Source organism: Podarcis erhardii, assembly GCF_964252035.2.
Source record: "Podarcis erhardii genome assembly, chromosome: 15".
NCBI classification, from domain to species: Eukaryota; Metazoa; Chordata; class Lepidosauria; order Squamata; family Lacertidae; genus Podarcis; species Podarcis erhardii.
This window is the reverse complement of record NC_138505.1, coordinates 37,176,838-37,196,276: the sequence shown is the minus strand read 5'-3', so window position 1 is coordinate 37,196,276 and position 19,439 is coordinate 37,176,838. Positions and strand designations below refer to the sequence as shown.

At 46.9% G+C, this 19,439-nt stretch overlaps 1 protein-coding gene across 1 annotated transcript in view; it reads right to left on the bottom strand.

Annotated features, from left to right (window-relative positions):
- The window catches only part of LOC309330533 (transmembrane protein 132D-like), a 457,965-nt gene extending 440,935 nt beyond the window's left edge, over positions 1-17,030 (bottom strand). Inside the window, exon 1 of the mRNA XM_081842227.1 lies at positions 16,015-17,030. Coding sequence (XP_081698353.1) covers positions 16,015-16,093 — 79 coding nt within the window. The 5' untranslated portion in view covers positions 16,094-17,030. The remainder of the gene's footprint in view (positions 1-16,014) is intronic.
- Positions 17,031-19,439: the final 2,409 nt, after the last annotated feature.

The following is a 19,439-nucleotide window of genomic DNA, read 5'->3' as shown; positions in this document are numbered from 1 at the left end:
GCTTGCTGATAAGAAGGTTGGTGGTTTGAATCCCCGCGATGGGGTGATCTCCTGTTGCTCGGTCCCAGCTCCTGACAACCTAGCAGTTCGAAAGCACGTCCATGTGCAAGTAGATAAATAGGTACCGCTCCGGCGGGAAGGTAAACGGTGTTGCCATGCACTCTGGTTTCTGTCACGGTGTTCCGTTGCGCCAGAAGTGGTTTAGTCATGCTGGCCACCTGACCCGGAAAGCTGTCTGTGGACAAACGCCAGCTCCCTCGGCCTGAAAGTGAGATGAGCGCCGCAACCCCATAGTCACCTTTGACTGGACTTAACCATCCGGGGTCCTTTTTATCATAGTATTTTAGATGTATAGTGCAGATATGGCAAAAGTTAGGTGCGGGGATGGGAACTGGAGTCGGCAGCTTAGCTTTTTCACAATTCAGGCCGGGAAATAACAAGTTCAGCCCTGTCCCAACCCAGCTGAAAGGCTGCTCTAGATTTTGCCCTCCAACCCTAGAGGAATATCAGAGAGCTCCACATGCCCTTTCTAACATGTCCAGCCTGGAGACATTAGTGAAATTGTTGGTCTCCTCACAACCTCTACCAGCTCTGGAAGGTCTGTGTTTTACACACACACACACACACACACACACACACACATATATATATGCATGAAAGCCTGAGGTGTTTGTGGATAATGGCAGCCTGCCAAAAGACCAAACTGTCTCATGTAAAAAGGTTGGCTGCATTATTAATAAAGACATTAAATTCCAGCAGGGCTTCTTTTAATGGTGCAGCCACATGTATTCCTCACAAGGAGGAGGGAGGCAAAATAAAGACATCTTTAAGGATCTCGCTTTAGTTCAGCCTCTTCATTTCTTTCCTATTTGTTTAGGTGATCTATCAAAGGCTGTTGGCTGGCTGGATTATTTTTAGCCAGGCTGTCTCAGTCCGTGACATCTTTATTTTAAATATTGTTATTCTTGTCCTAGGCTACGTAAGGAAACCTGGCCAAAGTGGAGATACTATCGCAGGGCTGGCTGCAGCTGATGATTAATTTCTGGAAAGAAACAGCCATCCCAGGAAACTCCATCCTTTGTCCCTGCTTTCAAATCACAGATGTGTGCACAGACGAGCTGTGGTCCAGGAGTAGAGACATTCTGCACATGCCTCAGGGCAGTGATTTCATTTCTCATATTTGATTATTCCTTCCATTTTAAAACAAAGGGTTGAATCCAACTAGGTTTTGCTCAAAGTAGACCCACTGAAATTGATAGGCCCAAGGCCTATCATACTGAGAGCACTATGTTCAGTTTTCTGGATAATTTCCACGTTTTATGTGATCTTTCGCAGAATGTAAAAGACACTCCTGAAAAAAACTAGTAGGACCCTAGCACTCATTTCCATGTTGTTCACTTCCAGAAAAACCTTGTTAACCCAGAAAATCATGAGAGTTTTGGAATGTAATTACAATGATGCTTGTTCAGAGGTCTTAATTCCTTAAAGGGAATGTTAGACTCCAGGATAAAAGTGATAGCATTATAATCAGGAAAACTAATCTCAATGCACCCTATGTTAAGCATGGGCATTAATTTCAGTGGGTCCACTCTTGAGTAGATCTGGCATTGGATACAATTCAAATGTTTTCGTGGTAACAGATTAGTGCTGACTTTCAAGATGAACAAATAGTTTGGGTTGAGTTTCAAAGATGTGGGGGTGAAAAGGGAGGGTAAAACTCCCTGGCAACTGGAAACACTCATAAGTGTAACCAGGGATGGAGGAAACATTGGGTTCACTTTACATTTAAAGGCAAACCTATCGAAACTACCAAAACAATATACAAACTCAGGACTCAGTTGTCCAGCTGCAAAGAAAACAGGTTTTGAGTATGTTGTAAAGTGCAATATACAAATGTGACACTAGGTCGTGATGGTGAGCTATGGCAAATTCAATATATATATATATATTTTCAAACTTTTTTTAAAAAAAAGCATTTTTAATATGTGTGTAGATTGCACCCTGGTCATCCTTTGAAATTGCCACTTCTCCAAATTTTGCAATGTAGTTCTCCAGCCAAACAATGTTTACAGAAATGCATAAACTAAGGCAGTGGTGGCCAAACTTGGCCCTCCAGCTGTTTGGGGACTACAACTCCCATCATCCTTGACCACTGGTCCTGTTAGCTAGGGATGATGGGAGTTGTAGTTCCAAAACAGCTGGAGGGCCAAGCTGCCTGGACTAGGGGAAAGGGTGCTTTAAAAAAAATACATTAAAAATACCTGTGTAAGTGAAAACCACATACAAAAAATGTGTTATTAAAAAAATGCAAGCTGAAATGGAAATATGGAGAACTGAATTTGAGGCTGGAAAAATGAGATACTGGAGATGACAGATTCACTCGTCCCTAACTGTCACCCAGAGTTCTTCCAGGTGGCTACCAAATATCCTCAATCCCAGACCCCTGATAATAAGGTTACATTATGTACCATCATTCTGACAGATGTAGGAATCTTGGATAAGTATCCTCAATATGGTGTGCATGGTTCTCCCCCTCCTCATTTAGTCTCTGCAACAAGTCCGTGAGGTAGGTTAGGGCTAAGAGGCAGTGACTGGCCCAAGTTCATCCAACAAGCTTCAGGGTCAAGTAGAGATTTGAACCCTGGTCTCCCAGGTCCAATACTCTAACCACTATACTGTACTGGCTCTCTTAGCTACAGTATAACCTGTGTCCATTTTTTCATTCGTTCTTTCAAATGGAAAAAAGGTTAAAAAGCCATTTTGAGCTCTCTTTTTTTTAACCTCTACTTATGATAATTAACACTACTTACGTACTGCAAAACGATCTTTAAAACCCACTTGGTTTTCTCAATTGCCATTAATAATGCAGAAAGCTATATTACACAGCAGGATAAAAACCCAAGTAATTTAACATAGCACTTTATTAAAAAAAGCACAACAGCAATGCAGTTCTGGTGCTTCAATCAATCGGCAGCCTTGCCGACATTTCCTGGGACATAGTGACAGACAGCTGCCACCTTCGGTTTCCAGGGTAGAGTCAGACTGATGATAGATGAAGAATGCAGTGTGGGCATGTATTCATCTCTCTGTGTGTGTGTACATGTATGCTTATGTATATAACCAACCCCCATACAAATATATGGGGTGGATGGGGTGTTAGGGGAGGGGTAGTACTGTAGTACCTCTGGTGGGGGACACATGGTACTCCTTCTGGGGGAGTTTGTTCATCTTTGGTCCCCACCATGCACTCACCTCTCACCTGTGGCTCCGAAAAGCATGCAACAGCGGCCACACCCCAGGAAACGGCTTTGACTGGCCAGCTAAACCAGGTGAGGGTAGCCGGTGGGTCTCAAACCCTCGGTGAGTTAGGGACTCTGCCTGCATGCAAAGACAGGGTCTGGTGGGTTGAGCAAACAAGACCAATGGTGAGTACAACAGTGAAGAAAGTGGTTTCAGCATATCTTCAGGAGATGAAAAGGCTAAGGAGTCAATCCAGAGGGGAGTCTCTAAGACGGTTGGACGCAGTGTCGTAGCGTGGGGGGTGCAGGGGGGGGCCGGCCGCACCGGGCGCAACATCTGGGGGTTAGGGTTAGGGATAGGGTTAGGGTTAGGGGGCGCAAATCCAGGGTTAGGGGGCGCAAATTACTTGCCTTGCCCCGGGTGCTGACAACCCACGCTACGCCACTGGTTGGATGGCACCTTTTACACCTCCTTCTGGCAACTCCTGCCGCCAAGCTGGTGCCAAACGTATTGCTCTGCTTTCCTTTGGACCACATCAGCAAGGCTGAGAGGAGAGTCCTGTTTTCTGGACAGCCCAGGACCTCCATCCACGCTGCCCAGACTTGCACCCCAGGAAGGTCACTTCGTTGTTGCTAATGCAGCGGTTTGACTTAACCCACAGAGGCGCACTCCATTGTCTCTCAAGATAGACAGACAAACACACACACATACACAAACCCATGCACACACACTAAGATTATCTTTGGATTCTTTCTCAATACTCTATTTTTTTTCTTTTACTTTCTTCTATAATGCAGCTTTTATTAATACATTAAAGAACAATGCTAGCTGGTGTCAAGAAGGCTGCCACCGCCGAGAAACTAATAAAAAGAAAAGGCAGAGGAATACAAGAGCAATGCAGGGGGAAAATATTAGAAACCAAATTGCATTAAGGATTGGAGCTGACAAATAAAATGGTACGCCGGCAGAACATCTCTCGTTTTAATCTGAATTTATTATTTGGGCCGTGCTCTGCTCTTTGAAGAAACTCTCGGCAGGAAGAGTCTGCTGTAGAGGAAGGGAAGTGGAAGCCTCTCCCCTGGGCCAGAGGTGGGTGCTACTCATTACTCCAGTCATCTGCCAGCCTGTGGTGGATGGTGCCTGTTGGAACTGGAGCAGCAGAAGGCAGGGAGGCCCAGAATCAGTGATAGGCAGAGCCAGAGTCCCCACCTTTCTCCCTGTGGAGTTCTCTAAGGGCAACACTGAGACCAAGGAAGTGGAAGATGATATGCAGTCCCACCCTCTGGACTGGTGGTCAGTAGGAGGACAGGTAGGTTGGGGCTGGCTGAGGGCAGACTGGGATTGGTGGGGCAGTGCCCCTTTCTCCCTAACTGACCAACCTCCACCAATGCCATCCTGCACCACCTGCTTATCCCAAAGGCAGAAGAGGCGTGTGAATATAAAGTGCCTACTGGGGGAAGGGGAATTGGCAGCAAACTAAACAATGATGAGGCAAGGCATATGGCAGCCTTTACAAACTGGTGCCCTCTAGCTGACTGGAAGGACAGATCCTGAAGCTGAGGCTCCAATACTTTGGCCACATCATGAGAAGAGAAGACTCCCTGGAAAAGACCCTGATATTGGGAAAGATGGAGGACACAAGTAATGATAATAATTATTTATTATTTATACCCCGCCCATCTGGCTGGGTTTCCCCAGCCACTCTGGGCGGCTTCCAACAAAACACTAAAATACAATAATCTATTAAACATTAAAAGCTTCCCTAAACAGAACTGCCTTCAGATGTCTTCTAAAATTTTGGTAGTTATTTTCCCCTTTGACATCTGGTGGGAGGGGAGTCCTCCTGGGCAGCAGCAGCAGTCCTTATGAGGCCTGTCTGGCCCCGCCCTGGGCTAGGTGGTGAGTGGCAGGAGCGGGGCCCTTAGGCACTTGCGCAGGGAGAAGGGGATGACAGAGGACAAGATAGTTGGACAGTGTTCTCAAAGCTACCAACATGAGTTTGACCAAACTGCGGGAGGCAGTGGAATACAGGAGTTCCTGGTGTGCTCTGCTCCATGGGGTCACAAAGAGTCAAACACAACTAAACAACTAAACAACAAGCTGACTGCTGGACTCCCAGTCAAGAATGGCCATGAGTCAGAGATAATGGGGAAAGTTGTACAATGGCATTGAGACAATACTAGATTGTGGAAGGCTGCTTTAGAGCCTTGGCCCTTCACCCTTCATTACTTTGTCAAAGTGAACTAGCTGGCAATGGACCCTCCCTTTTGGTTGCAGGGAAAGGCTGGACCAGGCGCTTAATGGATTCAGGAAGGAATCTGACAGCTCAGGAGTGTTAACTAAAGCAAAACCTGATGGCTTATACGAGAGCTTGACAATACCTCTCCGGCCAAGGGAAGAACCTGGGAGAATCTGTTGGATTTTCAGACCCAAAATAATTAACCAAAGAAGCAGCAGAGCAGCAAAATACCGGCTTGTTGCAACCCTAGCAGTTAGGATACACCTCTTGACCAAATGGGTGTGATAAAATAGACAAAGAAGATATCTTTCAGTGGTACAGCATATCTCCATTGCATGCGGGAGGTCCCTGATTCAATTCCTGACATCTCCAGATCGGGCCTGGAAAGACCTCTGCCTGAAATCTTGAAGAGCAGCTGCCCATCAGAGTAGACCAGGGGTGGGAACCTTTCTCGAGCTGAGGGCTGCATCCCCTTCTGGGCAACCTCCAAAGGGCCACATGCCAATAGTGGGTGGGGTCTGGGGCAAAAGTGGGCAGGGCACCAGGTCAAAAAGTTGCCTTTGTACAGTAGACTGGTTTCCACATGGCCCTTTCTGTCCTCCACCCAGAGAAGCAAGAGGCATCATCAGACTGCAAGGACACATCCCAAATGAACAGTTGTGGGGTGTGAAACAAGGGGAGTATGTGAGGCCTGGAGAGAGTTCTGAGGAGCAGAGAGAGAGAGGCCTGGAATGGCTACATTCAGCCCCCTGACTAATGGCTCTGCACCCCTGGAAGAGACTGTACCACTATGCTATAGACCAAGTATGGGAAACCTCCAGATGATGCTGCACCACAACTCCCATCAGCCCCAGAAAGCATGAACGATGGCCTGGGGTGATGGGAGATGTAGTTCAGCAGCTTCTGGAGGGTTGACGATTCCTCACACCTTCCGCACAACAACAGAGTGATTTGGTATAAAGCAGCTTTTCTCAGTACCTCGAAAGAGTGATAGCTAGAATGGAAACCTATGGGGTTTCAGTATAGATCATTTTTACCCACAGCTCCTTTCCTTCCAGCCTAAAATTCATTTTTATTTCTTTGCCATACATGTCTTATCGCTCTCCTAAGGGAGAGGCAATTTTAGCAGGCGCTGTTTGTCAGGCAAGGGGGAGAAAACCTACTTCTGCAACGTTTCTGTCTTCTGTGCAGTTTTTTAAAGAAGAAACAAGGTAAAGGAGGTTCATTTTTCAAGCTGTAGTTTTTTGGGTTTCTTTCCTCTCCCTTCACAACACACACACACTTTGGAAAGGAAAAACAGGACTGTGGCACTGGTGCAACACAGGGGTGGACAAATAAGCATGTGTGACAATTTTGAAATTTTATATAAGCTGAAGTGAGTGAGAGGCAGTGAGGTGTAGTGGTTATTGTGTAGGACTATAACCTGGAAGAGCAGGGTTCACATCCACACAGGTGACATTAGGCCAGTCACTGTCTCACAGCCTGACCTACCTCAGAAGGTCGTTGTGAGGATAAAGTAGATGGGGAGAGACCCAAACTCCTTAGAGGAAATATATTGATATAAATGCAATTGATAATACATCCATTCCATCTCAACCATGTGTATTTTAAAATATGTATTTTATGCACCAAATATGTACAAACGCACATATGCATTCCTAAGTGTAGTTTATCCTAAAGCATGTTCTGCATTTGCATACTTTACTTTAGCAGAGAATTATATTGCAAAATTCAGAGAAGTGCTAAAGCTAAAAGCTAATAATATTCCGATTTGTGCATTAGTCTGAGAGGTATGGATCAAGTCGGTTCAGATCTGAATTCACAGAAATTTAATCCCCGAAGAACCTCAAGCAGAATCCCCTTAGGTGGGAGCCTGACCCACTTATGGCAGAGTCTTCTATATAGTGTCGATCTCCAAGGAATTTTTGGAAAAACAAACAAACCTAGCTGTAATACTATAAGCCACACTAAATCACTACAAGCCTATTACCAGAGAAAGGTGAGCCTGCAATTCTAAATTACAGTGTAGAACATCACTGAACAGAAGCTGTGCAACAGTTATCTAGTCCTTGTTTAAGAAATTGAACTCAAGCATCAGAGCAAAACCTCATTGATCTTAAGTACAGCAGCTTCTGGAAAAAAATTGTAATTTCCCAGAGAATAAAAACTCAGGGTTTGTTTTTTAAAAAAGATTTTTAAGTCTCCAGAGGAAATATACATCAGGGCACGGTCTTCTCAGTGGTGGTGCCACAATCGATACCCTGCCCTGGGCAAACCCACCAAGAGAGCAATGAAAACAAACCGGCAACAGGGTTGATAGTGGAACCTCCAAGACGGCATGCAAACATGGTTCTCCCCTTCCCATCTTATCCCTGCAACAATCCTGCAACGTAGGCAAGGCTGAGAGACTGTGACTGCCCAAGGTCTCCCAGTAAGCTTCATGGCTAAGAGAGCATTTGAACCCTTGTCTCCCAGGTCCTAGTCTGCCCTCTGAGCACTACAACACACAGGCTTAAATACTTCAAAGTAAATAAATATGCCCAAACAGTTCTCTAATGAAAAGTATGAGCACACACCTTAGAAATGCAGCCAATGGTCTCCTGCACAACCTTGCAGAAGTCTCGTTCATCCAGCATCTTGTCTTCCAGTATCCCTCTCCCATTGTTCCTCTCTAGTAGTAGGAATTCGGAGAGAAACTCTCTCTAAAAATGGAGGGTCCATTTAGCAGCCATTGATAGACCCATCCAGGAGTTTTTCCCCCTCCCCAACTCCTTTTCAAGGCCATCTAAATCAAGAGCCATCATCACATTTTGTGACAGCGGATTCCGTAAATTGGTTTAGAGGCCATGCGGAGGGTTATTAGGTGTTCTGTCATTTTTATGCTCTGTTATTGTCACCTGGAAGATGTTTTTGGTTGTTGTTTTTTTAACAACAGTGACTTGTCAACCCTAATTCACCCATCCAGAAGAATTCTGAATTACCACTACCAACAAGAGAATGTCCAGTGAGGGTCATCCTCACTATTGGGTAGCATGAGGCAGGCTCCTCAGGCAACGGATGCTTCAGGGGCTCCATTGGGGAAGGACTGCTGTAGAGGTGAGGGCCCTTTTTCAGCCTGAGGGACACATTCCCTTCTGGCCAACCTTCCAGGGCTCACATGCCAGTGGTGGGCCTGGCCAGAAGCAAAGGTGAGCAGAGGAGCAAAGGCAGATTGTCCCTTTGTACAGCACCCTGTTTGACACGCACCCCATTCTCTACCCTCCATCTAGGCAAGCAAGAGGCATTATCAGATTTCAAGGACAAACTAAAAAATATACTGGGACTGCAAAGCAGAGCCAGTGAAGTGTGTGGCCTCAGAAGAAAGGGCCTGGAGGATCATATTTGTCCCAGGCTCCCACTTGAAGTTCTCCAATCCTAAGGCAGTGTGAAGCAGCTGCCACCTCTTACCCCTTCCCCACATCCCAGTTTCCAGCTATTGAAGTAGGATTCAGCTGCCCGTCTGGTCACCTTCCACATGTGCAATTCATGGCAGGCATCTTGCCCTTTGCTTTGGGTAGCAACATGTCTTGAACAAGCCCTGCAGCCAGATTTTCTAGAGAGATGCACACTGCAAGAACATCAACATCAACCTGTAGCACAATTTAAATGAACAACTTCAAAAATGAACCTTTTTCTCCAAAAGAGCAACTCACTGCGTGCTGTTCTGTAAACCCTGAATTATTTCAAGGTTGCTTGCAAGTGTATGCAAGCCACCTGCTATTAGCGCATTGTGTTGTAGACAGTGCAGAAGGCAAGGAGACACAAAAGACAGGAAAGGAGAAAGAGGTGTTCAAACCCAATCCTTGCTTCGGAAGCAGATAATGGAGGGGAGGCCTTCAAACTGGAGCATTTCGAAGCATCAACAACAACGCCACACCCAGGCAACACAGAGAGATATTATGCGATTGTCAGAATTACGTTTCCTTCCCTTGACCTTTTTCTCGCTTCAATAGCAATCTAAACTTGTATTTTGCAATAGGAGTTGGCATTTCTTTGTAGTGGGGGATGTGTAGACATATGCAGAACACAGAGTGGATGATAAAGCAAGCTTCAAAAACAACAAACATCCTGTTTATGTTCACGGCACGCCAGGATGCAGAAGCCATCTCCTGCCAATCAACAGCATAGAATAATAGAAGTATAGAGTTGGAAGGGGGACCCCCAAAGGCCATCTATGCCAAACCCCTGCAATGCAGAAATCATAGTTAAAGAGTCCCTGACAAATGGCCATCCAACCTCTGTTTCAAAATCTCTAATGAAGGAGAGCTCACCATCTTCCAAGGGAGTCCATTCCACTGTCAAACAGCTCTTACTGTCAGAAAGTTCTTACTAGTGTTTAGTTGGGATCTCTTTTCCTGTCCTTTGAATGCATTGGTTCAGGTCCAACCATCTGGAACAGCAGAAAGCAAGCTTGCTCCCTATTCCATTTGACAGTCCTTTAGCTATCTGAAGATGATTATTGTTATGTACTGAAATTCTCACCCTGGGCCAGCAGGGGGATACTGTAGATAGTTATGCAAATAAGGGATGGAAAGTGACGTTCAGTGATTGGATAGTTTTAGAAAATTGTTACAGTTACGTTGTACTGGAGCTCTATATAAGCAGGCTGACTGAACCCTTCAATTCAGTTCTGTTCTGGCCTCTGAATAAACAAGAGTTGTTTGAAGCATCGCTGTGTAATCTGATATGTTCACCCACAACTTAACTATTATCATATCTCTTCTCAGTCTCCCTTTTCTCCAGGCTAAATATACCCAACTCCCTCAACCGTTTGTCATAAGACTTGGTTTCCAGACCCCTGATCATCTTGGTTGCCCTCCTCTGCAGATGTTCCAACTTGTCAATATCCTTAAACTGTGGTGCTGAGAACTGGACACAGGACCTCCAGCTGAGGACTAACCAAGGAAGATTACAGTGGTTCTATTACTTCGCTTGCATACTCAATTGCCCCAAATTAATTGGGTGGGTCATCGCAAATTCACAGAAGCTGCCTCAGTGATGTCCTGATTCTTCTGCCTCCAGGTCGGTTGGGGCAGCCTCCACCATAGGCTCCACTGCCGTTGTGGCTGACCTCTGCTGCTGCCATATTCGCAGAAGCGGGCACAACACATCTGGAACCCACTTCCTGATGCAGGCACCTCACTTCCAGCAGCTGCGGCAAGGCCAGGTAGGCTGCAAGAAGGATGAGGCCTAGCTATGGCAACAGTGGAGAAAGAGCTGGCAGAGGGACAGATGCAGTGGCTGCGATGCAAAGATCGAGCAGGTGGGGAGAGCATGCGGTTAAGGTAGGAAGCAGAAGAAAGAGTTTGTGGTTCGGGTGGGGGGCAGGAGAAAAGGTGTGCAGTTTGGGCGGGGAGGGGGGAGAAAGAGTGCACGGATGTCCCACTTTCCCAACCCAAAAAGTTGGATGGTATGACCAAGTGTGGTCTGACGAAGACAGAATAGAGTGGAACTACAGTGGTACCTCGGGTTACATACACTTCAGGTTACAGACTCTGCTAACCCAGAAATATTACCTTGGGTTAAGAACTTTGCTTCAGGATGAGAACAGAAATTGTGCAGCGGCGGCGCAGCAGCAGCAGGAGGCCCCATTAGCTAAAGTGGTGCTTCAGGTTAAGAACAGTTTCAGGTTAAGAACGGATCTCCAGAACGAATTAAGTTCTTAACCTGAGGTACCACTGTATTACTTCCCTTGATCTGGATACAGTCATACCTCATGTTGCATCCGCTTTAGGTTACGTGTTTTCAAGTTGCGTCCCGTGGCACCCCGGAAGTACTGGAATGGTTACTTCCAGGTTTTCCTGTCTAGGCACAGCATGCATTAATATTTAAAGATTGCAAGAGCAACATACAAAAAGTCCATTTGGCTCAGAACTCTGCTTTCCAAAACGGCCAATCAAAAGCCTCCAAGAAGCGCACAAGCAGTGTGCAATGGTGAACGCCTACATGCAGGATCCTTTTAGCAATGGCTAGGCCTTAATTTGTCCAACGCCCTTTAAAGCCATCTAAACCAGTAAACAAGCCCTTCACGCATTGCTACCTCAAAAGCCAACGGGGACTAGTTTAGACATTCAGCCAACAGTCGGCTGGCAGATCTCCCCGTGCAACAAGAAAACCAGAATATCTGGGCTCAAACACTCTCATTGATACAGCTATTTCATATGTGCAGGGAGAAAGACTGGTAGGAGACATTTTACTGCCTGAGGCACAACAGCAAAGTCAATGAGGCTAGCCAAGATGTTTTGACACCTGGGGCAGAAGGATTCCACAGCCATCTCTCCCTGTGAGTAAAATTTCAATAATACTTTAAATAACCAACACCTAGCTGCCCTTTCATGCTAGACAGCTGATACTGGGTGCATAGGAGCCAAATCCTAGGAGCCAAGCTCCCTTCAGCTCCCCAATAAAAATATCTGATAAAATATTTGAGGATGCCGGGGGACCCCAAAGTTAATGGGCATTTCCATTCAAATGGTGTGTGTGCCATGTTATGTGATCAGTTATACAGGATGGAGCTTGCCTGCCACGCCCCCCCCCCCCAATATTTTATTCAAGTTGGCACCGTTGACTGGGTATCACATTCTGTCTAATGGTAGGACTGGCCTAGGAAGGGAGCCCTTCTTTTCACGTGAATGGGTATTCAAACATGGCATCCCTACCATACAGTCTTGGTAGCCATAATAATAATAATAATAATAATAATAATAATAATAATAATAATAATTTATTATTTATACCCCGCTCCCAGCCACTCTGGGCAGCTCCCAATCAAGTGTTAAAAACAATACAGCATTAAATATTAAAAACTTCCCTAAACAGGGCTGCCTTCAGATGTCTTTTTTAAAATAGGATAGCTGCTTATTTCCTTGACAACTGATGGGAGGGCGTTCCACAGGGCGGGCACCACTACCGAGAAGGCCCTCTGTCTGCTCCCTGTAACCTCACTTCTCACAATGAGGGAACTGCGGGAAGGCCCTCAGCGCTGGATCTCAGTGTCTGGGTGGAACAATGGGGGTAGAGACACTCCTTCAGATATAAAGGACCAAGGCCGTTTAGAGCTTTAAAGGTCAGCACCAACACTTTGAACTGTGCTCGGAAACTGGGAGCCAGTGCAGATCTCTCAGGGACGGTGTTATATGGTCCCGGCGGCCACTCCCAGTCACCAGTCTAGCTGCCACATTCTGGATTACCGGTAATTGCAGTTTCTGAGTCACCTTCAAAGGTAGCCCCACATAGAGCACATTGCAGTAGTCCAAGCAGGAGATAACTAGAGCATGCACCACTCTGGCAAGACAGTCTGTGGGCAGGTAGGGTCTCAGCCTGTGTACCAGATGGAGTTGGTAGACAGGTGCCCTGGACACAGAATTGACCTGCGCCTCCATGGACAGCTGGGAGTCCAAAATGACTCCCAGGCTGCGCACCTGCTCCTTCAGGGGCACAGTTACCCCATTCAGGACCAGGGAGTCCCCCACCCCCTGTCCTCCATAAACAGTACTTCTGTCTTGTCAGGATTCAACCTCAATTTGTTAGCTGCCATCCATCCTCCAACCGCCTCCAGGCACTCACACAATACTGTTGATTGGATGAAGTGACCCCGAGGCACACAGAGTTAGGGTAGTGAATTTATGTTAATCTGATGGTGCAGAAACCATTTCAAAACAACACGTGAAGCTCTGGACATAATGGGAGGAGTCTCATGCTGCAAGAAAAAGCTCCTCCCCTTGAACAGAATTAACCCTGGTGACACATGGCCTGCAGAGTACGGCTACCAATCAATATTTTGCGGATGGGATTCCTGCACATACTAGGAATGCAGGTTTGTGCAATTAAAGTAGATTAAAGCTTTCTGCTGCTCTGGTGTAACAAATCCACTGCAGGGAGGGAGATAACAAGATTTTTTTGCAGTTAGGTAAGTGATGAGAAAATGCCCTGAAAAGTATGGGGTGAACGAACGATTAATGGGAAGTCACATTACCACCATGCAAACAAATGTAGATTAAATCAGGATGAGTACCGTACTCGTTGAGGTATAACGTCTCTGCAAATAAATTGGCACAAATGTGCAATAAAGACTGGGTACAGTCTAACCTTCCTCAGAGGTTTATGCAAGCAAATGAAGATGAATGCTCAATAAATAGGTCATCAGGGGGAGGCAAAAAATGCAAATCCAGGCCCAGAAGTGGCAATATTCATATACTGAATGTGAAGCTGCCTTATACAGGGTCAAACTAATGGTCCACCCTGCTCAGTACTGTCTACACTGTTTGGCAGTGTCTTTCCAGGAAATCAGGAAAAGTCATTCCTAGTCCTACATCGAGATGCTAGGAATTGACCCAGGGAAGATGCTCTGTCATTGAGCTACAGCCCCCTTTCCACACATTATTCTGACCCGTTCAGGCTGCAAATAGGGCTTGCATTTTAATAATAATAATAATAATAATAATAATAATAATAATAATAATATACACATACTTCCCTGTCATCGCTGTGACATTGCTTATATTTATTATTTCTTGTTGCTAGGCTTGCTTATTATTATGAAATGCTTTGTTCCCTTTGATGTTTTGAACTCATGCTTTATGTATGTGTTACATGGTGTCGAGGGCAACCTAATGGCCCTGCAGATGTTGGTAGGATTTGTGGTCCAGCAACATCTGGAGGGCATAAGGGTTGGGGAGGCTGGCCTAAAGGCCTGTTATCATATTTCCAAGACACCTCATACAAAGCTACAACTATGTAGAGGAACCCCACACATCTGGGCCAAAGGCTTAGCCTCATCCTCTACATGCAAGGAGTTTACATAGGGGTGGAATGTTAAAGATATCCCATATTTCACCACCACCTGCAGTTGAATATAGGAAGCTGCCATATATATGGGTCCATTTAGCCCAGTATTGTCAACACTGACTGGCAACAACTCTCCAGGTTTTCAGACAGGGGGTCCTTTCTAGGCCTACCTGGTGATTGCTCCTGGGACGTTTTGCCTTGTCACTGAGCTCTGACCCTTCTCCAGCTGAAGCTTGTAGACCCCACTGGACTGACAAAGATTTTACCCTGAATACCTCCCATCTACTAACAGGTGTACTCTGCAAAGGTGGAATGCCTGTGCTCGGAGCACATGAACAGAAACAGCAATGGCCAGTATTTCTTGTGTAACAGAAACAGAAACAAGGCTTTTCTACTTCTTCCACATGCAACAGGGCAAAAAGTAAAGCAAGGAAGAGCTGTGAAGGCAGAAATCTCCGTATTCCTTTTCTTCAATTCCCCAGGTCTCTCTGTAGCTTTTCAACACGCACTTCCTCATTTCAGAGGCACCTTATTCCCAAAGCTGGTACTACAACAGGAGATCAGGGCCAACCCAGGGACAGGCGTCAATTCCACTGCCACATGCTATAATGTAGATGAAATATTTTTGGCCAACACTTTTGATGCATCATAGGCAAAAAAAGGAAGAACTATTACAGCCTTAAGCAGCACCCTAAACAAAAGCTAACTGAAGCCATGTCCCTCCATGAGGACTGACTGCATGTACAGGACAAGCTGGTGAAACTACCCTATTGTCCAATTCACAAAGTAGAAGGGAATTTCTTCCTTCCCCTTTAAACCTCCAGCCTAATGAAACATCTTGCAAGAGGTGCCTTCAGTTACCTACTCCCCAGAAGAAGCATAAACCCTTCTTCCACAGTTTTCCAAGCAACCCCACTGAATTGCTCCACCACCATAGAGCCCTACATTTTGAGGTGTTCATCTGAGCATTCCTTACTTTGATGTAGCCATTGTTGAGTGTTTTGTTGTTTTAAAAGAGAAAAATGCAAAAATGTGTCAGAATGCTTGCATGCATGAACACTGGATAGCAGGTTCTCAGCTTCCTCATCAACACTATTCCAAGGCTATTGCTAGGATGAATCACCCACTACAGAGTTTCTGCTTTTCATAGTAAAACTTTGCCCAATGCGCTGTGATGCCACCCATCCGACCTTACAGAATAAATGAATAATCAAATACACACCCCCGGGGTGACTCTTTCCCCTTGACATCCGATTCTGCTGGAACAGAGGAAGCCTGGCTCTGTCATTAGCCATGTCTCTATCATGAGATCTGGGGAGCATCTTTTTTTATGTGATTTCACAGGAATGAAACATAGATCTCATTTGTAGCCGCTTAAAAAGGTGCTGTAAAAGCCCAGTTAATCTCTCTCTCTCTTTCACACACACACCCATTTTAATATCTAGCCAGAGTGCTAATCAATATTATCTTAGGCAGGATTTAAAGATTAATAAATTGCCAGTGTGAATCCCAGTGAGTGGGGCAGATCTTCCCTGACATTTAAATTAAAAGAAAGATCAGGGCTCCCCGCTTCCCATTCACAAATCTTACAGCCGCTCCCCACAAACTCCCAGGAACAGCCTCTTGAGAAGGGGGGGGGGGTGGAGTGGAGAATCCCAGGCTCAGGAAGGCAGAGAAAGTTAAGAAAGATAAGGTTAATTGCTTCTTACCTTTGGAGAGCACCACCGCCAAGCTAAAGAGCAGAAGCCAGGCCACCCGAGGCACCTTGCCCTGCCCAGGGGTCCCCATGGTGGGCTGCAGAAGAGAACTTAGATCCTTGCCACAAGGACTTCGCGATCAAAACAAATCCGGCTCCTGGCCATTTTTAACCCCTCTCACCCCTCCCGGGAAGAAAAGGAAGAAAAAGAGGTAGGGAGTGGAGAAGGTCATCTGCAGATCTTCAGACTCATTTTCTCTCCAGCAAAGACTTGGCAGGTGGGGTGCCTTCCGTTGCCTGTCCTTACAAAAACTAAATTTCTTTTGTTTTTCAAAAAAGCATGTTCTCAATAACAAGGAATATTAAATAACAGAAATAACATCTCCTGGGTTTGCATCGTGGTGATCCGAGGTTGGGGGTGGGGGAGAGAGAGAGAGCGCCGATCTCCATATAAATAAACGCCAGCCGAGAGATCTAGGAGTAACGAGATGGAGGAGGCGAGGAAGAGGTGAGAGAGAGAGAGAGAGAAGGGGAGGCGATCGCTAATTCATTCCTGCAAACCGAGGTTTGGACGCGGGACGTTTAAGCAGAAGAACGCTCTTTTGCAGCGGGGAAATTGACAAGGCTTGGGGTGGAATTGATCGGGAGGAGAGAGACAAAGGCTGCCTCCCAACACCGATCCGCTTGGCATTTTGTTTGGCGGCTGAAATTTCTTCTTCCTTTTTTAAAAGAGATCCTGGGGAGGGTGGGGGAGGGATGCGGAGCGCAGCGCAGTGGGGAGGGAGAAGCGCTAAAGTTTGCCTTTCGGTGGCTCGTTGCGCCCGGGAGAGGAGAAGGAGGCAGAGAGACACACGGCGCTGAAGAACGAAGGGAAAGGGAGGGGAGGGTTTTCAACTGATGGTTTTCCTTTCACTTAAACACGCACGCACAAACAAGGCGCGCTCTCTACAGTCCTCATTCACTTCTTGGGGTGGAGGGGAGAGGTTGGCTTGGGGGGGGAGGAGGCGGAGCAGAGCAGGACCTCATCGCAAAAGAAGCACCCTGGCTCTTCTCTGGAGGTGATGCTTTGGAGAAGCTGAGCCCGGAGACGAGAGATCACCGCTGGCTGGAGAAAGAGAGGCTGCCAACCGAGAAGGGTTAGAGAGGGGGCTCTGTGCTGCTGTTGGTTTGCTTTTGCTTCCTCCACCCCTCCGCTCGCCTATTTTGTTTTGGTTTTGACAATGCAGTTTAAAATAAACAGTAAATTCCTGCCCGATCTGCAAGGGAGGTGGGGAAGGAAATAAAATTTTAGTTACATGGTATCGTTTCCGATCCTGTCCTCACCAGCGCACATGGGAGAGAGGGGAAAGGAGAGGAGGGGGGGGGGAATAGAAGCTTTTATTTAATTTGTTTTTTTAAACCCACCAGTAAAAACGAGGGAATTAAATAAACGCATCTTCCTTTTATCTTCAGCTTACCCGCCCCCCCTTAGGCAACGCTACTGCCACTGCACCTCCCCCCCCCCCAATCCATCAATTCCCAGACAGTCAAGGTTTCAACCAATCCTGGAGCGGATTATCGAGAAAGATGGGCAGAGACGCGCGGGGCGGGGGGGAGAGAGAGAGAGATTCGCCCATCCCTTTAAGTTGCATCCACAGCCGCTTCAAAGGGAACGCACGACCCGAGGGGGCGGGGCGCATGCAAATCTGGAGACAGGAAAGCTCCGCCCTTTCAGCAAATCGCGCTCATCCCTCTTCCTCCCCCCCCCCCCCGCCCGCCCACCTCCCGGACCTTGCGAGATGGAGACACGCTCCGCCCCCAGGGGAAATCCCGAGCGTGGGAATTTCAAGGGTGGCGGGGTGGGGAAGGAGAGAGGATCGGCTAAGCTCCGCAAAACAGCGCTGCAAGTTCGCACTTTTTTTGACACACGGACAGGATGTGACCTACACGCCCTCTGCTACGTGGAACGAAGAGTGAATTAGTGAATTAAGAAGCGCAGGGTGCTAGAGTTGGGCTGGACTTTGCGGGCATCCACGCCTACCTCCCCCAACCGGGTGCCCACCGGATGTTTTACGCTACCGTTCCCAAAGGAGCCATGGCCAAAGGTGAGGGCACCGGTCGCCAGCATCTGGTGGATGCGAGGTTAAGGAAGGGGATCTTCATCCATCCCCCCCCCCCCGCCATCTTCTTAAGAACAGAAGATGCTGCCTTTGGTCCGTCCAGCCCCTTTTGCCTGCACAGACTGGATGTTGCTTTCGAGGATATCAGACATTGGCTGTCCCAGCTGTACCTGGAGATGCTGGGGATGAAACTTGGGACCTTCTGCATGCCAAGCAGATGCTCTGCTACTGCGCTACAGCCCTTCCCTCAACAGACAATTGCACTCTGTGGCACAACCCAAAAATGCCTTATTTCCAGCAATGACCACTACGCACCACAGACTCAGCAGCTTAGCAGCACTTGAACCACTCTAGGACCCTTTTGCCTCATTTTACACACACACTTGGGATACGGATGGCGCTGTGGGTTAAACCACAGAGCCTAGGACTTGCCGATCAGAAGGTCAGCAGTTCGAATCCCCGCAACGGGGTGAGCTCCCATTGCTCGGTCCCTGCTCCTGCCAACCTAGCAGTTCGAAAGCACGTCAAAGTGCAAGTAGATAAATAGGTACCACTCCATTGGGAAGGTAAACAGTGTTTCTGTGCGCTGCTCTGGTTCGCCAGAAGCGGCTTAGTCATGCTGGCCACATGACCCAGAAGTTGTACGTCGGCTCCCTTGGCCAATAAAGCGAGATGAGTGCTGCAACCCCAGAGTCGGCCACGACTGGACCTAATGGTCAGGGGTCCCTTTACCTTACCTTTTACACACACACTTACACTTGCACTTTACAGGGCAAGCGACCCATGTGTAACAACCAACCAGTTTCCTGATCTAAGCAGGATTTAAAAACACACACTGCCGAAAGCTCTGAAACCTTCTTGATTCATTAAGGGGACTAGCTGTGAAGGAAGTATCAACCCCAGTAAAACGCAACCATCTATGGGCTCTCAGAAGCTTCCAACAGACTAGTAATGAGCTTGTGTCAGATTAATAAAAACAAATTGTCTTTTTATCCCAAGATTTCACTGCTTCAGTTTCAGAACAATCTACTGGCTTAGGGGGCCTAATCTGCTTTAATAACTAATAAAGCTAGCTAGCCACTGCCACCACCCACCCCCAATCACTGGGTATCATGTTTCCCCCAGTGGCAACATAGGAAAGCAGGTCGCTGCCTTATTCCAAGTCAGACCATTGGTCCCATCTCACTCAGTAGTGTCCACACTGAATGGCAGTGACTTTCCAGGATTTCAAATATAATTCTCTCCCTAGTCTTCCTGGAGACACTGGAGATTGAACATGGGACCTTCTGCATGCAAAGCAAGTGCTCTCCCACTGAGCTATGGTAGAGCCGTAGCTAGC